General features: G+C 34.4%; 1 protein-coding gene across 1 annotated transcript in view; it reads left to right on the top strand.

Annotated features, from left to right (window-relative positions):
* Positions 1–290: 290 nt before the first annotated feature.
* EPHA6 (EPH receptor A6) overlaps positions 291–19,661 on the top strand; it is an 852,487-nt gene continuing 833,116 nt past the window's right edge. Inside the window, exon 1 of the mRNA XM_036850549.1 lies at positions 291–669. Within this exon, the coding sequence (XP_036706444.1) occupies positions 291–669 (379 nt within the window). The remainder of the gene's footprint in view (positions 670–19,661) is intronic.

Raw genomic sequence — 19,661 nt, 5'->3', positions numbered from 1 at the left:
CACCGGCCGGAGGAAAGTTCTCGCGGCGCCCGCCCGCTTCACAGCTGCTGTGCCCTCCCTGCTTTTGGCTCTGCAAGTGTCCACTTCAGTCCGGAGAGGCGCTCGGACCGTCAGAGCTGCAGGAGCTGCCCACCGCACCTGGTCCTCGTCTCTCCCCCGCTTCCGGCCGTGAGGCGCCCTCCCCCGCCCCTTCGTTCCCCTCCCCCAAACTACAGCCCGAGCTAGCTCCTGCGCACACGCTCTCCCGGGCCCAAGGGAATAGTCCTCGCGCGAGCGGGACACGGTGGTGGATGCAATTCCGCTCGCCTACAGCCGCCAGGAGCTCCCTGGCGCCTCAGGCAGCGTCCTCCTCCGAAGCAGCTGCGCCTGCCCCTGGGCAGCCTGGACCTTCGTGCCCTGCCCCCGGGGCCTCGCGCAGGGGGCGCCCCGGGACACCCCCTGTGGGCCGGGTGGAGGAGGAAGAGGAGGAGGAAGAAGACGTGGACCGGGACCCGTACCCTACGCGGAACACCTGGCTGCGCTGCTGCCACTTCTCTTTAAGGGGAAGAAGAGAGCCGGGGAGAGCCATGGGGGGCAGCGAAGTCCGGGAATTTCTTTTGCAATTTGGTTTCTTCTTGCCTCTGCTGACAGCTTGGCCGGGCGACTGCAGTCACGTCTCCAACAACCAAGGTAAGGGACGGGGCGGAGAAGCGAGAGGGGGCAGGAGGAGGCGGGTGCTCTGAGGACCGGTGCATTGGTCGCCTCCTGCAGGTAACTTCGTCCCGGGGTAGGCTTCTCCGGGCTCTCTACACGAGGGGGTAGAGGATGTCCCCTCCGCAGAGCGCCCTGTCCACATCGGCCGGGGCCGGCGACCTCACGAAATCCAGTCCCTTCTGCTTCCAAATGCCTTTAAACGGATGCGTGAGCATCCGCAGCAGTTGGGTCCCAGCCCTGGCGGCCACGGGACCGCTCCCCGCTGCGCGGTCTGCGCTGCAGGTCAGGCTCCGTGGCACAGGCTTAATGGAGACTTCTGGCTCTCTGCGGTCGCTCACAGCACGGTAACGTGTAGGTATCTCCCACATGCCTTCAAGAAAGCAGATCTCTCTCGCTGTAGCCTCTGGCCAAATACCAGCCTTTTGCCTTCGGTAAACTAAGCCGCCCTCGCCCAGCTGCAACCCCTTTACCCCATCCAGACCGAACGTAGACTTGTTGGAAATTATTCCGAATTATTTCTAGCCCAGATGCCCGAAGGGGCCGGGGGATAAGTATTAGGTGTGAATTAACAAGTTGTGAATATCCTGTTTATAAAGTCAGGTAAAGTGGTGAAGTGAAGATGAATAGTGTGTGAAAAGTGAAAGTGAGGTTTACTGAATGGAAAGCACTGAGAATTTTTGAACATTTTCTTGCCTTCTATCCAACAATCTTTATGAGACATATCTCATCGGATTTCTGCTATGAATATTTAAGGATCTATAAAAAATATCACCTGCATAATCTAAATCCTCCTAGACTAAGAGATGAACAACCGTAAAAGTTTTCCAGCGTGTACCTGGCTTGATGCTCTCACTGGCACTGTGATGACTACCAGTGTTACCTGTTATGTCACACTTTTACAAATACTTCAAATATAAAACTTCAGTTATAGTTACCATTCAACATATAAGGCTTCGAAATAATTTGCAGATATATAAATGGAGGTCAGATGACATGAAAGTGTGCACTGTTTTTGCGAGGGTGAGAAGGTTGAGAGAGAAGGCAAAACAACACAGTCTTTTTTGTTATCAACATGTATGACCAATTTGTTAGAATTATTCAGAATCAATATTCAATTGTTCTCATTTATACAACTGGTACTTTTGACATGTTTTTCTAATTTTCTCTCTTTTTTTTTTTTGACCTGCCAAATTGCAATCACAAATGCATATGTCAATTTGAAAATCCTACACAACCATCATGCCTGTGAGGATGTATCATATGAGAACCACCTATAGTGCCATACTTTCCTATGGCGGTGTATACCTTCACACACATCCCTTATTTGTTTTCAAGGAATATTGACATTAAATATCAAAGGGGTAGTTACTTAATCTACCTCTGAAAATAGAAGATTGTTAAAAATAACATGTAATTATTTGACCTTTTTATTGAAAGGAGAGAGGAAATTTTTAATAATTGGAAGATCAGACATTTATGTTGTACCAAATGTGTCTAGGGCTACTAAAGAGATGTATACTTTGAAGTCAGGTTTACTAGAGATATTTTAACAGTTATTTCCTTGCAATCATTTCCCTAAATCAACATATTTTTTCATTAAGTGCTGGTAACCATCCAAGGCCCTGAGGATACCAACATAAATAAAACACATGTTAGACTCTTCATATGACTAAAGTGCCATTCTACCAAAATGTGTCAACTGTTAAAATATGACCTTTCAGATAGTCATATTAAATTTAAGGACATAGAGGAGTTGTTTGTTAACCTCTTGCAGTAATTTTTACTTATCTATTTTAATGACTTTCTCATACTTTTAAAAGACATTTTACCTAAAATATTTACCAATTATATGTAATTTATGTGTGTTTTTATAAGTTAGCTTAACAGTGTTAGTATTACTCAGTTTACCCAACAATTAAATAAGATAACTAAAGGTAGTCTCCTAAAACTCTTAATTTGAACTTGTACTAACATGCTAAAAACACAGGCTATGCATTACACTTGGCTAATATAGTGCCTAAAGGCTAAGTTGGGTAAAATTTAGAGAAGTTCTTCATCAGAAGATTATAGAGAAAATATGCTCAGGTTTTTTTCATCAGACACAAATGATTCCTTTTAAAATGCTTTTTACAGCCTAAAGTCATAGTGATTAGAAATTATGCCGTATAATACTTTGAGATAATTTTTGAATACTGAAATCATCACGCTAATAGTTAATAAAATGTGAAACTTCAAAATGTTATTTTTATGAACACTTGGGGGATATTTTCTTATTTGTAGCTTCGTAAATAGATGACATGAATCAACATATCTTACCAATTTGTAAACATTGAAAACATGAGGTATTACAGAATTATTATAGTATGTATACAATATAGAAATATTACTGTAAAATATAAATCAGATTTTTTATACACATAGTAATAAACATCAGTAATATGATGAATAGTTAATTTTAAGGATATCATATTCATTTTCCTAGTAACTTTTCATCATAAGAGCTAATGGAATTCATGTTTTATCTTTAAAATTTGTTATGGAGGGTAAAATTTCATTTTTATTTAATTTGCCTTCTCATTAAGGATAGTCACAAAGTAAACTTTTTAATGTTATTTATCTATTTTTACCAAATCATATAAAATCTTTCATGGTTGAATGAAGGAATCACCCTCTTCCCATTTCCTAGTTTTCCATACGTAGGCATAGTAAAACGATCAAAAAAGTGAACTACCTCATTTTTAACCTGGTGCTTAAGATGGTGCTAAGAGTAACTTGAGTACAGGAAGCATCTCTTCTCTTGTTTTTTTAACTGCTGTGAAGCTCTGCACTACAAAGACAAAATAAATCAGTTTGACTCTCTCTTCCTGTTACCCAAACCTCCTTGAATCCATCAGAAAGTAGAGTTGCTTCCTAGATCACTTCATCTGATTAAGTAAGTGAAAGCGTGATTTGTACTCAGATTTCTCTTATTCCATTAGTTTTCCCTCTATTTAAAACCATAGTATTTATTTCGTGTTGGTAATTTTTATGTAAAAATAACAGATTTTACCCTCTTAATATATGTAAACTTTTATTTCCATACTAGTAGGATACTTAGGAGAATATAAAATACAATCTTGTTTCATATGTAAGTAACCAGGTGTATCAATAACAGTGGTTAGTAGCCACCAGGGATCCATTAATTCAGAGATTACTCTGCTTTAGTCTAAGAGTTGATGCATCTCTCAGGGTGTGACTCATGTTTCCAAAAATAATCAATACTCAAATAATATATTAAATCAAAATATGGTTTGAATATGAGAGTCTACTGAGCTCATTTTACTACCAAGATTGTGTGAATTGATCTTTCTCCTCCACCCAGGAAGTTCAGTGACAAATGAAATAAACAAGGAAAACAGTAGTCTGAGTCATTAGTTTCACTGAATTTATTAATTTGAATGAATTGAGTGTAAAATACACTAAGTTGTGTGTAAATACAGGTGAACATAGCTGAGCAGAAAAATATCTGCTTAATAAAATTCATAGCCCCAAATTAGTTGAACTTCCATAAGTATTGTTCACAAACTATAAGACTGTTGTTCTAATGTTTATTGAAGGGGAGGAATTGAAATATTTTCGGAAAGGTCAAGAGTGAACTTTACTGAAAATATTTAACTTTGTGTTAAATAAGGAAAACAATGATTTATAAAGAACATTTCTAAAAGACCTTTTATTTATATAAAATTATTTTCAGGGATAAATTATTTATAGTTGTAAAGGTGCAGATTGTAATCACATGTTTTCTTATTTACCATAAGTATAAAAACAACCTAGAATGTAATTTTATTATACATTTACAAATTGAAATAAGCCATTGTGTAATTAGTCATTATGATTAGTGTTTAAAATAGAAATATAAAATGTCATTGATATGCATTGATCATCTAAATGTTTTTTTGCTCTGGGTTTGGGATAACACTATATCTAAAAATTTTTTCTTACACAAAAATTATACAGTGTTCTTTAAGGATCTCTTCTTCAAACTAGGAATAACATGAATAAAGCAGGTTTTTTTTTGTTGTTTTTTTTTTTTTTTAATTATTTATTTATTTATTTATTTATGGCTGTGTTGGTCTTCGTTTCTGTGTGAGGGCTTTCTCTAGTTGTGGCAAGTGGGGGCCACTCTTCATCGCGGTGCACAGGCCTCTCGCTATGGCGGCCTCTCTTGTTGCGGAGCACAGGCTCCAGACGCGCAGGCTCAGTAATTGTGGCGCACAGGCCCAGTTGCTCCGTGGCATGTGGGATCTTCCCAGACCAGGGCTCGAACCCGTGTCCCCTGCATTAGCAGGCAGATTCTCAACCACTGCGCCACCAGGGAAGCCCAATAAAGCAGTTTTAATTGCGATTTCCCCAAGGGGAAAATATATATCTAAAATTAGTGGTTAAATAACATCTTTTTACATTTTTAATATTTTCAACTTTTCTAATAAGGAATTTGTATGACTTTTATGTTACAAAATTAAATATTGAGAAAAATACTAGAGTTGAAATTCCCTTCTTCACTGATCGCTGCTGGTATAAATAACTTAAGTGCAAAAGGCATCATAGATTTCTGGTATTTCCTTCTACCAATCCTCTTTCCCTATGACAAGCACCATATCTCAATCTTTCTCTTTCATTCTTCTCTTTTCACACACATGAGTACTTCTGACTATATATTTCATTTGTCTTAAATGGCGAGAGAACAGATCTTATTTTACAGTTTACATAGTCAACCTAACCCCAAAAGTAATAGAAGTTTCTTCATTGTGTTCTTCACTCAACATTTCTTGGGAGTATAAATATGGTGGAGATCAGTACATATAGTTAAGTAATGAAAACGGATTGACTTTGTTCAGTGTACTTTGCCAATCATGTAATCAAACTAAATTTGTACAGAAGGATTAAATTGTTTATACATCCACAGTGTTATTTTTAAATAAAAATTGTATATATTATATCATACATATAAAAAATGTGCAACATAATTTAATATACTACATCTATAGTGTTCTGATCAACTTTCAATTTCATTAGACTGACATTAGTTCTTTAAAAAATGGAAATTATATTACCTCTACTTTTGCCTTATTTTATTGAGTACTGTGTTTTCGAGTTTAATATTTAGATGATGAAGAGAAAAAGAATAAGTAAGGCAGACTTTATAAATGCCCTCATGGAATTTATTTTCTAGTAAGGGAGACTGACAAAAAAATATTTAAGTAAATGAAACTATATGCTGTGCAGGAAAGAATACAGGCACTGAGCAAATAAAAGGAGGGACCTGCTATTTTAAATGTGATGGTTGGAAAGGCCTATCTAGGAGGTGACATGTAAGTCACATTCTCAAGGATGAGAAAGAGCTAATTGTACAGAATGGGAAGAAGTGCATTCTAGGTAAAGGGAATTGCCTGGTCAGTGACCTTGAAGGGAAATGAGCTTGACACATTTGAAGAAATAAGTCCAGTGTGACTGGACCTTACTGAGCAAGGAAGAGATTTAGCACAAAGTAAGGTTTGAAAGATAGTGAGGAACCAGATACCACAGAGAAGAAAACAAGCCATGGAAAGGAACTGGGTTTTAATATTATCCTAGGTAAAATGGGAAGCTTTTGAGAGATTTTAACCATTTTTCATTTTAAGAGCATTATGGCTAGTGAGCAAAGCGACGATTGGAAGATGGCAAGAATAGAATTAGGAGTCTGTTGCAGTTACATGGGGGGTGGGATATGGTGGCCTGGCTAGAGTGGTGGTAGTGAGATGGGGAGAAAAGATGGATTTGAGATACATTTTGGAGTTAGGATTATGGGATCATCTTACCATTACAGAAAAATAAATGTAGATATTCAACATTTATATCACTTTTTTTTCCAAAGGGCTGAAAAAATTTTCCATTACTCCCCGTAAAAATGACCTTGCTTATAATAATTGATAATTGACAGAGGATAGGAAGGGTGGGGTGAGGCCCACTTTCCACTCTATTCAGCTCAAACTATGATTTAAAATATAATCTTAACAGTTTTACTATTTCAAACCATTGTCAAACCATTGTACATAACATTGTACACTCATATTGGATCAACAAATGAAATTTTTTAATGCATTTTTGACATGATAACTTTCCATATATAGTTGTTTTTTGTCAGAGTGGATAATGGCACACATGGGTGGAGACATCTTCACAAAGCAACATGGTAATCCAACAGAGTCTATTAAAATATAGAGCAATATTTGGAAGTTTGGTTTATGCACCAATTTTGTTCATCTTTGTTATGATCAGATTACTGTTACTGAAAACAAAAATGTAAGTGATACTAGATATCAAATAAGCGTGTTTCACATATTTTCTATTAGTCTTCTTTTATCTCTGTATTTTCTTTCAATGAAGAGAAACAAATACACGTTCAGAAAGCCTATAAGAGATCCAAAAAATGAGATCTTAAGATGAGGGAAGAAACTATTAGGCTCTCCACTAAACAACAGTAAATTGCATATAATTTAAAAAATTTCCCTGAGCAGTTATTATTCATTACAGTGAGTTGCATTATAATAATAATATATGAATGTAATCATTAAATAGAAGCATAAAAATTCCTAACTTAGTCGTATATACTTTGTATATATTTAGAAAATTCATACTCTGGAAATGCTTCATTTAAACATTTCTAAATATTCTTAAATATACATATTCAAACATAGTAAACCTTATATTTTACTTTAATGCTTAGTATGTTCTGGAGAATACTATTGGTATTTTATAGTGATTTCCTTTCAGTAAACATTGACTTCTTATGGGATATACAATTTTGTTTTTCAATGATAAATATTCTAGAACTGAGTGAAAACATTCGTTCTTCAAACAGATATTTATCAGAGGCCTACTATTTGATAGGCAGTGTACTTACCATATATAAGAATTCAAGGAGAACTTTCCCTCCTAGAATATATGATCCAGTGAAGGGTTTCCAGTCTCTTTCCAAGTCTGGCAGGAAAATTTTCTGTTTTCTTAAAATTAGATCCAAAATTAATTAGAAAAACTTTAAAAACACATTTGTTATATGGTAACATGTAACAAGTACTGTTGCTCAATTCTCATAATATATTTATGTACCATTTATTTGAAAGTAATTTCTATTATTTCATTACAGTTTATCTCAAAGTTAAGAAAATAAGTCACTCAACAGTCACATATTAAAAATCTCCCTGTGTCAGGCATTATGCTAGGTTCTAAGTCTACAACAGTGATTATCATACAATCTCTGTTCCTTAGAAAATCAGTCTTCTCTGTTGATGTTACATATCCTTGAGTAATTGATATTTACTCTAATTACTTGATGATTTTTATGAGATGAAGAATTTTACAGTAAATGAGATCATGAGGGAGAGAAGGAAGGGGCTAAAGTAATACTACTAACACTTTCATGTGGTTTATTTGTAAAATTGCTTCACAAGGATCTTCTAATATTAGTTTTATGTGGGCATATATTCTATTTAATTACATGAAAAGTAAACATAAATATGCATTTAAAAACACAACCATGCATAGAAAATATAAATATTTCACATCTGTAATGGCTTTCCATGGACTGACAGGTAGAGGGAGATTTTGTTTGAAGGATGTTAGACAAGCTTTTTATGGTGTATTTATTTAAGGTGGGTTTATTATTAAAAACTATGGTTAATGGTGAAGAAGCTAGTTTCCAGTTTCAGGTAGCAGCAAGCATACCTTTTAATTAAGCTTTGGAGTGGGAACTGGGATGAAAGTGTGTATTTTCAGTTCATGTACTGAAAAATAGATTCAGCTACTTTCCCAGGATACTGCTGTGTCCTCTAGTTGTTGGCCTGTTTGATGATCTGAACTTGCTGGATATAAATGAAAAATCACCCCTCTTTCTTCTATTTCATTTTATAACTTCAGTTGTAAAGTTGTACTTAACTTTTTGATTATAGGAGATATAACATCTCCTTAGAAACTGAATGTTCAGGAGGTAGAATTAGTTATGTATTATTCTTATAATGTTAGGTATCTGTGGATATATGGGATATTTATGTACGTAATTTATTTACTTATGTTAACTTACTAATAACATAACAGTAGAATAATTATGTGTTGTTTCAGATTATTATTATAATATTCATATTGGTGGTACATGAGCCTTGCAAAGAGAAACACATTCTTGTATAGTACATAGAGTATAATGTCTAGAATAAGGAAGAGTACTTACACATGATTTTTAAAAAATCAATATATGAAAAATTTCCTACCTATGATGACTAGGAAATAAAAGGGTATTACATTAATATGTATTCCAAATAAGAATTATCTAAAACTAATTGAAATGATTGCCTCCAAGTATGAGTTGAAATATATCTCAATATCACCTTAATTTTTACTTTTAAAGGAAGAAATTTGTTCCTTATATTGCTATGATACTTTAATATTGCTAAAAATAATTAAAATTAAACATTTAATTAGAAAATTAAACTATGTAGTGGCTAATGAATGTTATTCTAAAAATTGATATCTAAGACAACTGAAGTTTATTTTAAAATATAATACAGTGGCTAAGTAGCTATAAACATGCAAAATGAAAAGAAAAATAGGGATAGAAAAAAACTGAATTATGGTACTATTTTTAAAATGAACCTAATTGGTTAAGAAGTCTCTCTTGTTATATATATATATATAACAATATCGTGGGTTAGAGCCTTATCTCTGCAAGTATGGAAATGTCCTGATGACAGAGAACGTTAGCTAAATCTCTTTAAAAAAAAAAAATCCTGAAAATTTCCTTTCATTCTCCTTCTGGATTAAAGTATACTTAGATAACATTTAAACTGTGAATGCAAGTGAAAATAATTAGTAGTTGCCATTATGTGTGACAGGAAAGAGCTGAGCAAACTAACAGCCTTGCACAAATCATAAGACTTTTGTCAGTTTCTAAAATTAAATAAAATCTATGCATTAGTCCACTTGTTAACAATTATAATGCCTGATCAACAACAACAAAAAACCCCAAGACTGCAGTAGCCACAACAATTTCGTAACACTAGAACATTTAATGAGGAAACTACCCTGTTTCCTTGGCTGTTTTACATGCTTAATTTAATGAGGGAGCAGTCAGAAAGAGATCCTAACTTTTATCTGAAAAAGAAACAGAATTTCAGAAGTGCATATTGTTGGTATAGCATATTGCTTAGCATGTTTTAAAATAAGTGAAAAATAACATGCTCCAATTTTATTTTTATGATACTATATTAGCGCAAAAATTGTACCTATATTATAATAACTTACTGTCTTAAAGTGTTATAGTATAATAACTTCATTTTATAGTTTAGAAAACTAGAGTTCACCCCAGTTATTAAAATAGCAGGTAGTTTGTTTATTTAAAATTCCATGTGTAAGAACCTTTATGATATTCACTAGTTTATGACCAAAAACCCATGTATACATATGCACTGTTTTTTTAGATTTTTCAAGAGCTCTATTACCTAATAAAGCAAAAGTAAAATTTAAGAATTTATTTTAAAGTTTAGTATTCTAGAGTTTTAAGTACTTGTTAAAGCTAAATGAAAATTTCCCCTGAATTTATGAAGCCTTAAAATCAGATGAAATTGTTATCCTGTTTCTGTTATAAAGTTCTGAAATACTTTTCCATTGTAATATAGATATAGTTATCTTTGGGTTTTTGTTTGTTCATTTTTATTTTTATTACTTATATATAAACACTTCAGTTCTTAATCTATATGGCTTATTTGTATATATTTTCCTAGAATTCTCAAATTAGTTCAAAATTAAGTATACATTCATCCAATTTTTAAATGAAATATATTGATACCTACTATGTTTTTTCACTGTGCTGGGAACAGGAAACGTAAAGATGGGTCACTTTGCCCTGGACTTGTGAGAGCTTAAGATTTAATTAATAAGACTATTTATATGTCATTGAATAATTGACAAAGCAATATGGATTTAGCTGTTCCATAGATAAGTTCACATCTATGAACTATTGTTTACAGAGATGAAAAGGTAAAAGTACCATTTTCACTGATCTATGAATTAATATATGGAGACACTGAGAATAAATATTCATTCAGTATATTGACCATGACCCTATATTGGCACTGACTTTGTGTGCCTGCTAGAAATGAAATAGGATCTGCCCCCTGACACTAAGTACAACGTTGTAAAGTTGAAGAGATATACTTAACAGTTAAATACTAGCAATATAGCAAAGATAAAGGGAAATAATTTTAAAAATTATAAACAAAAAAGCATCTTTTTTAAAAAAAATTAATTAATTAATTAATTAATTTTTGGCTGTGTTGGGTCTTCGTTGCTATGCGCGGGCTTTCTCTAGTTGCGGCAGCGGGGGCTACTCTTTGTTGCGGTGCGCGGGCTTCTCACCGCGGTGGCGTCTCGTGCTGCGCTTGTTGTGGAGCACCGGCTCTAGGCGTGCGGGCTTCAGTAGTTGTGGCCTGCAGGTTCAGTAGTTGTGGCGCATGGGCTTAGCTGCTCCGTGGCATGTGGGATCTTCCCTGACCAGGGCTCAAACCCATGTCCCCTGCCTTGGCAGGCAGATTCTTAACCACTGCGCCACCAGGGAAGTCCAAAAAAGAATCTTCAGTTACATATGGGAAATGAAAATGAATCTCACATTTATCAGGATTCATCATCATAAATATATATAAGCAATAAGAGAATTAAATGACTCCTCTGGAACTTCAATTTTTAAGCTACCTTGAATTAGTTATTCTGCACTTGAACATTAAAACTTACTCTGTGTATAGGTAAAAATAAAATCCCAGTGAATAATATCTTAGATTGAACATAGTTGGTTTTTTTTTAACATCTTTATTGGAGTATAATTGCTTTACAGTGGGGTGTTAGTTTCTGCTTTATAACAAATTGAATCAGCTATACATATACATATATCCCCATATCTCCTCCCTCTTGCGTCTGCCTCCCACCCTCCCTATCCCACCCCTCTAGGTGGTCACAAAGCACCCAGCTGATCTCCCTGTGCTATGCGGCTGCTTCCCACTAGCTATCAATTTTACATTTGGTAGTGTATATATGTAATGCTACTCTCTCACTTCGTCCCAGCTTACCCTTCCCCCTCCCCATGTCCTCAAGTCCATTCTCAGCGTCTCCATCTTTATTCCTGTCCTGACCCTAAGTTCTTCATAACCATTTTTTTTTTATAGATTCCATATATAGAACATAGAGTTTTTAAGTAGATGGCACCACTTGGCTTTTTCATTAAAAGTTTTATCATATTCTTTAAGAAACAGTGTGTTTGATGATGGTGGCTGCTTTTAAAAAGAAACAGCACAAAAACTATAACAACACAAAATCTTGATTTTAATGGATTGTGTGTGGTTTTCTCTACTGATTATTTTATATTTAGATGATGGTAAAATTGTAAAACCTGTATGATTTACACTATATGCAATTTAAAGATTAAAAATGTTTCTCTAGTTTCTTGCCATCTCTTACCATTCTTGTTTTATTGTGATTCTCTCTTCCCTACCTCTTTTAAATATTGGTTTTTAGAGGTGTTTCATAACTTTGAAATTGCTAGTATTCTTTAACATTTATGTTGAGAAATTAGATAAATTACTCTTTGATAGATCCTGTATTTTATATTTGAGAAATGTGCCTGTAGAAGAACATAGAGATAGAAATTGCTGCCAGAACTTGGTATTTTTAGACAGAGAAAAATCAATGGCAGATTATCCATGATTAGCTGTTGACATTTAGATTTGTACATTTATAATGTCAAAAAGCACTGAACTGTCAATTTAGTTTCTAAATTACAATAATATTCTTATTTTCAAATCCAATATTTTATGGTTCTCTTCTGTCCTTCAACATAGAGATATATTTAAAATAATAATTGAAATAATTGCAGATCTTTTGACAAACTGGACTTTAAATAATTAATTGAAAAATTACAGATCTGCTAAAAAGCCTAATGAATTACTCATCTCTTTGTGTGCATCTAGGTTTGTTGTTGTTGCCCTGATCATTATTTCAATACCCTAGTGCAGGCGTTATTTCTAACTTATGAAAATAAATATCTTTATAAAGGTATATTATGATTGGATTAATATTTCTTCACCTTTAATCATTACACAATACCTAGAATATGGTTGTGTATTGCTATGTCATAAAAATTATTTTAATTCTGTGCTAGAGTATGTATCATAAGTCTTTAAAGTATTTTCTCCTTCAGCAGATGATTTGCCTTGGCTGTGAGAATCTGAGTTGTTGTCAGGCTTTACTAGATTGAGGATATTTTTTGAGGTTTGATATCTTAATTGTAAAAGATTATGATTTTAAGTACATCCCACCACACATATGCCACATTTATTATGGAATAGATCCCATCCTCCAAATGCACACTAGCTTGGTTGGAAGTTCTGCTTCTAATGTGGCACCAGAGTGTAGGAAGCTTAAATAATATCTATATAACTAAGGAAAAAGCCATAAATTTTCTTTTTAATATACTTGTCTCTGATATACTTATTGTCCAGGTCCAAGATTATCCTGTTCAGTCAGTTGCTCTCAATTTCTTATAAAAAATTTAGACTTAATTCTCTTCTAATGCAAAATTAGGGAAGATTTCATGCAAATGGACTATTTTAAATTTATCTCCTTTAGCTAGTCTTAAATTGGAATGATTATGATTTTCTTTTATGTGTAAGTTCTTTATATACTACTTACATATGTCATGTTAATTCCAAGTATTTCCCCCAAGTTACCTTTAATTATGTTTATTACTGTTTGGATATCAAGATTGGCTTCAGCCTCCAAATTTTTCCACTTATCATTTTTCCCCTCTAATATTTGCTTCTGATGACATGCACACGTTGAACAATAGGCAGTTGGGAAGTAAATGCCCATTTACCAGTCACTCTAATAGTGCTTTATATACCAACGATAAGCTCCCTGACAAAATGTCAGTTGTAACTAATGTACCTTATGCTGAAGTGGTGTTTCTTACCTTCCAATTTTAATCTAAATCCTCCCAAATTCACTTATCTAATATTCACATGAACAAGAATGGCTGATACCTACCTAGTTATAGGTAGGTAGAAGAGGGGGAGGAAAGGTAGGCTCAAGTTATAGGAATATTTACCACATGGAATGAGGATGACAAAGCGGTTGCGCGTGGCTCTACTGCAGGTGTGACATTATGCTGGATCCACACACAAACACAATCTTCCAATATTGTCTAGCTTGGAAAAACTCCTTGAGTGGAAAAGCTAGAAAACAGTTGAAAGGGGGTTGAGAATTTGAGTAAGAATTTAGGCTGAATATCTAGCTGAAATCAAGGAACTTTCCTTCCTCAGTGATTATTTCTCAACACTTAATCTTTTTGGAGGAGTTTATAATTTTATGGAATGATGTCTATTAATCTTTTCCTCAGTAATTTTTTTAGTTTTTTTAATGTGTAGAGAATCTTTGCACCTCCTATTTAACTGTATTTTCTAGATGTGTTATGGCTTCAGGTTAATATATATCATGCCTCAGAGTGTGCTATGACAACAAACATTTCTTTTGAAGATGTAAAGTGTTCTAGAAAGCAGTTAAGCAGAAAGTTGAAAAATATTCATATACTTAGATTGTTAATTCCACTTTTATGAATTTAAATTCTAGGGGAATGCATGGATAAAGACAGGCCAAAATTTGTATACAGGACTTTTCATTTCAGCCTTATTTATCAAACTGAAGAATTGGCATCAAAGTCAATGCCCCCAGATAGGAACATCTTCATAGAGACATAACTTCCTTTATTTGTAAAAATTTCTTCGATGAGGGCATGTGCATCAACAGGAGTTCCAAATCCCTCAATGTGAGATGGTGGAAAAACTTGTTTTGCTACTGAGAGAGCACATAAGAGAGATGATAGGAAAACAGGGAAGGAAGCCTTTGCAATAGGAGCAGTCTGATGGAGATTCTGGGACTTGTTTAGAGTAGCCAAGAGGATGGTTTAAAAATGATGGTGTCTGTTGTTCTGTATGAAATTGTTCTCATGACTGCGATGTTAACCATTTCCCCTGTCTTCACCTCCAACATTTTATCAAACTCTGTTATACTCCAGAAAAACAAGAATAGAAATCAGTTCTAATTTAAATTCAAAATAAATGGATAACATCTTTGTACTTAAAGAGGATGTTTCTCTGAAAAACTCAAAAATGTTTTGTACTCAGCAGTCTCTCCCATTAATACACCTATAAAAATATATCTCCAGTTGATGGAGGATTTGACGTAGTAGGAAAAATGAAGAAAAAGACCAAATGCTTTTCAACTGTGTATATTAATTTAATTCTACCACTTCATCTTTTTATTCCATCTTTCCAAAGTAAGTAAGCAGCATAAATTACTGCACTTATTTTACTATAGGAATTTATATGGACGTTAAGTTACTTGGCAAAGCTGATAGAGCAAATTAGTAACCACAAAGGAAAAAGAAAGCAGGCCTTAAGCCTGTTAGATCAGTGTACTTTCTAAATGGGAAGGAGAATTTCAGGCAACTCCTAGAATATTAAAAATGCAAAGGTATTGAATTTAAATATTGTTCCTCTATATTAATGTCTTGAGAACTTTCTAAAACACTTAACCTCTATCACTTATAAATAGCGACAGTCTGTTTTAAAAGAATAGAAGAATTTTTTGGAAAAATATTTATAAAGAAGGATTTCTTTTACTGGATTATACAACTTTTTAAAATTAGCATTTAATAGTTATGACTTTAAGTAATATGCCATTTTTACTCCCATTTTCTTTATATATATTATTTTTGTGGTTGTAAGGCCCATTACTGTGTGCTTTTGCTTGTATGTTTATCACTTGTTTGTTTACTAATTCGTCCAGATGTTTAAACTGCTAGTTAGGCACTGTACAAGCAGCCTTGATTAATGGGCAATAATGACAATTTAAGTATCTAATGAGAAGCTGTACAGTTTGAGTCTTCAGCCCCAGACTCTCCTCCTTTTGGACTACTTTTGATTTTCCCTCAATTCAGATCTAGCATAGCAACTATCAAGTCTTAATGTCTATAAGAACTGCTGAAGAACTTTTTCAAATGACAGATTGCTGAGCCCCACTACCAAAGAGCTGGATTTAGTGTGTTAAAGATAGTGTTTAGGACTGTTCATTTTTAATAAACACTCTGCTAAATGTAGATGCAGATGGTTTGAGAAACCCTGACTTAGGGATCCCTATCTGTATCCATTGCAGCAAATACGGATTAAAGCTAGCTAAAATAAGCAGAAAAGAAATTTATAAGAAATTGGATATCTTATAAATAAAAATTGGATTTATAATATAAATATTGGATTTATAAGACCTTGGATAAGATGATTCCACAGAACTGAAGAGACTCCTAGAGAACCAACCTTAGCAAAGGATAAGAATCAGGGCAGCACCTGGGATCTAGACATCAGGAATTAATCATCAGTCTCATTGGGCTGAATTGATTTCAACCCTTTTTTCCCTATAATTGTATTACTCAGCTAAAAATATCAGTTCTGCAAGAGTGAGTCTGAATGGACTAGATTGGGTCATGAGCCCCTGCATCATAGAGTAGGACCCCTTGATTGACAACCTTACCATGACTGGACACTATGGGGGACAAGGAATTCCTTAAAAATGCTGTCACTAAAACAAGTGGAATGGATAATGGGTGGCCAAAACCTAGCACATCTCTACTCACTGATAGTATAATATAATCATCCAAATAACTTCTTTTAGAATTTCAGCCCTTACACTAAAAACTCAATTATGAAATGGATATGACTTTGTATAATTAGAGTCTATAGTGTTTCCCAGTTCAGCCCAGAGGAGTTAGGCATCATATTGCTACTACCCTCAATAGAGTATTAGCAATTTAGGAGGCATATTATAATAGAATCATGAAGCCAGTCTCCCGAAAGGATAGCATATATTTGCTTTTACTCAAGTACAATTTGAAATATCCCTTGTTACGATAAAACTCTTATCCTGCAGTATAGAAGATAAGGAAACAATATAGATGGCCTGAACTAACCTTTTCTTTACAAGAAATTTGACTTTTACCAAGTGGCTTACACAAAATTTCAGTGCATTCAAAATACTGTACAATATTCTGGTCATTACCGTGTGCCTGGCTAACATGAGAAAATTTGTGACACAAAATATTGTGCCCAATATTGATCCAACTTCCATACACAGTTATTGTGCTTTTAAAAATAAGCCAATTCCTAAACTATAGTAACAAAATTGATATGCCTCTAAATGTTATATTTTAAAAATATATAGTAAATGATGTTTTAAGGGGCTTGCATTTTAAGATTGCTAGTGTTTCATTTTAAAATAATTACATTTCTATGGGCCATTTTCCCAGAAATAGCTGTTCAAATGCAGTATAAATTCTGAGTTTTTGAGTGGTTACTCCTTTCTAGGCACCATTCTAAGTACTTCAATGTATTCAGTTGTATAATCTTCACAACAACCCATAAAGTTAATCATTTTTATCTCAGTTTTATAGGTAAGGAAATCAGGACACAAAATAGGTTAAGTAACTTGTCACAGTGTTAAATGGTAAAAGAGTGTTATGCATTCAATTGTGTCCCCCCCAAGTTCCTATGTTTAAGTCCTAATCCCCAGTACCTAAGAATATGACCTTTTTGGGAAATGAAATTGTTGCAGATGTAATTAGTTTAGATGAGGTCCTACTGGAGTAGGGTGGGCCCCTAATCCAATATGACTGGTGTCCTGATTAAAAGGGGGAAATTTGGAGATAGACATGCGCACAGGGAGAAGGCTACGTGAAGATTAAAGCAGATATTGCAGTTATGCATCTACAAGCCAAGGAACACCACAGATAGCCAGCAAACAACCTTAAGCTAGGACAGAGTCATGAAACAGATTCTACCTCATGGTTCTCAGAAGGAACCAATCCTGCTGACCTCTTGATCTCAGATTTCTAGCTCTCAGAACTGTAAAACAGTAAATTTCTGTTGTTCTAATCCAGTTGTGGTACTTTGTTATGGCAGCACTATGAAACTAACATGCAGAGTAAGGATTTGGATTTACACATTATAGCTCCAAAGCGTACATTCTTAACCAACACACTGTATTGTTTCCCTGCAGATAATTGAATAAATACATCATCTGTTAGGATGTAAAAGAGATCTAGACTAGGAAAGCTAATCCAGACTAAGAGAGCTAATAACATTTTTCTGGAACCTGATGTGCCTCTTTGTAAGGGCATTGAGAAAGGTACTTAAAGTATTATTTTCCTTCAAAACTGCCAGTAACAAAATAGAAACAGACTATGACTAAATATGTTTGGAAAAAATCATGATCTGAGAACCACAAATTATAAATTTGTATAAATTAAGTTTATTTAAATATCAAAAAAGTGTCATCCTTAATTAACTCTTGAGAGAAAGATAGAAAATCTAAAGGAAGATCTCTGCTGTACCTGTTAGATGACTGTTTACATGTATTTCAGTTCATGTAGAGCATAACTTTTGCATACACCCAGGCCTTGACTACTAGTGAATTAAACAGGAAAAAATGCAGAAAAATGATTGCTATTACACAGACTATAATGGAGACTGTGCATGGTCTTCTGCCCATAAATTTTTCTAATTAAAACAAACAGCCATGGAATTAAGGAAAAGTCATGCATAACCTAGGTTTCTTCTGTTCAAAAATAAATGTAGTGAAAAGAAAAATGAGAAGGGAGAGCTAGAAGTAAGTAGGAAGTGTATACTTAGAAGGTATATTGATACCTCAGCTCTGAAATATTAGAGACAATAAAAGCTCAAGATGCCAGAGTTGCTATGAATTGCCAAGAATAGAGGGGTAATAGCCTAAAAACCCTGAATTTTTTTTTTCTTTCCAACTCTAAGAGGAGATTAAAGATGAGTTAAGGGGAGGTTTCTGCTTGGATTTAGTAGTGGTAGGAAATGGTAATCTATAAAGCAGAAATATCTTCCTGTTAAAGTTTGGTAAGATGCTTGATATGTATCTCATTATATTTCTTTAATTTTTACTCTGTTCAGTGTTGCATAATCAAATAGGCCTGGGTCTGAATTCCAGTCCTATGCCTTATTAAAATTAATTTCTTAGAAAATGGCTACTGTCTTAACCTTGCTTTAATTATCTATATAATAGCAAAAATGACACCTATTCAGTTTTATTTTGAGAATTTATAAATGGAATATACCATATATATATATATATATATATATATATATATATATATATATATATATATATGTACCTGGCCACACAACAACAGTCACAATAGTATAATAATAAACATTTATCTACTGATTACTATGTTTTAAGGACTTTTGTGCATTGCTTCATTCCTTTAAACTAAGAAGTAAGTCATATTATTCCAATTTGACAACTGAATTTGACAGCTACCTCATAGAGAGTCTGAGGAATTTCCTCAAGGTCATAAGCTAGTAAGTTATATACAAAATGTTGGAATCAAACCTAGTTTACTATCTTTGAAATAACACAATTAACTATATTACTAGTGGCCCTTTGTCAGGGATACAAATATAAGTAAACATAGTTCTTTATGAATTTATTGTCTAATAGGAAGAGAAAGTCAAATGGGTGGAGACAACTTCTTGTCGGTGTGGTGATGGAAATAGGTACAGGTTACCAATGGCTTTGAAGGAAGGAAGATGTGGTCACATGTACTTTCAGGCATCAAGAAAGACTTCATATAGGAAGCGAAGCTTGAGCTGAGTGTTAAAATACTAGTCACTATTCATTAGGTGACTAGTGATTACAAATTATTCCAGATAGATGGAATAACAGGTTCAAGGGCCTGGCGAAAAATACAATAGCATTTCGCGGGGTGCTGGTAAATAGTTACGAATAGATAGAGACTATAAGGAAGAGAGAGGCAGGAGATGAAGGATGAAAAATAG

The sequence above is a fragment of the Balaenoptera musculus genome, chromosome 4 (assembly GCF_009873245.2).
Source record: "Balaenoptera musculus isolate JJ_BM4_2016_0621 chromosome 4, mBalMus1.pri.v3, whole genome shotgun sequence".
NCBI classification, from domain to species: Eukaryota; Metazoa; Chordata; class Mammalia; order Artiodactyla; family Balaenopteridae; genus Balaenoptera; species Balaenoptera musculus.
The sequence above is the reverse complement of the archived record's forward strand: the minus strand, read 5'-3'. Positions and strand labels throughout refer to the sequence as shown.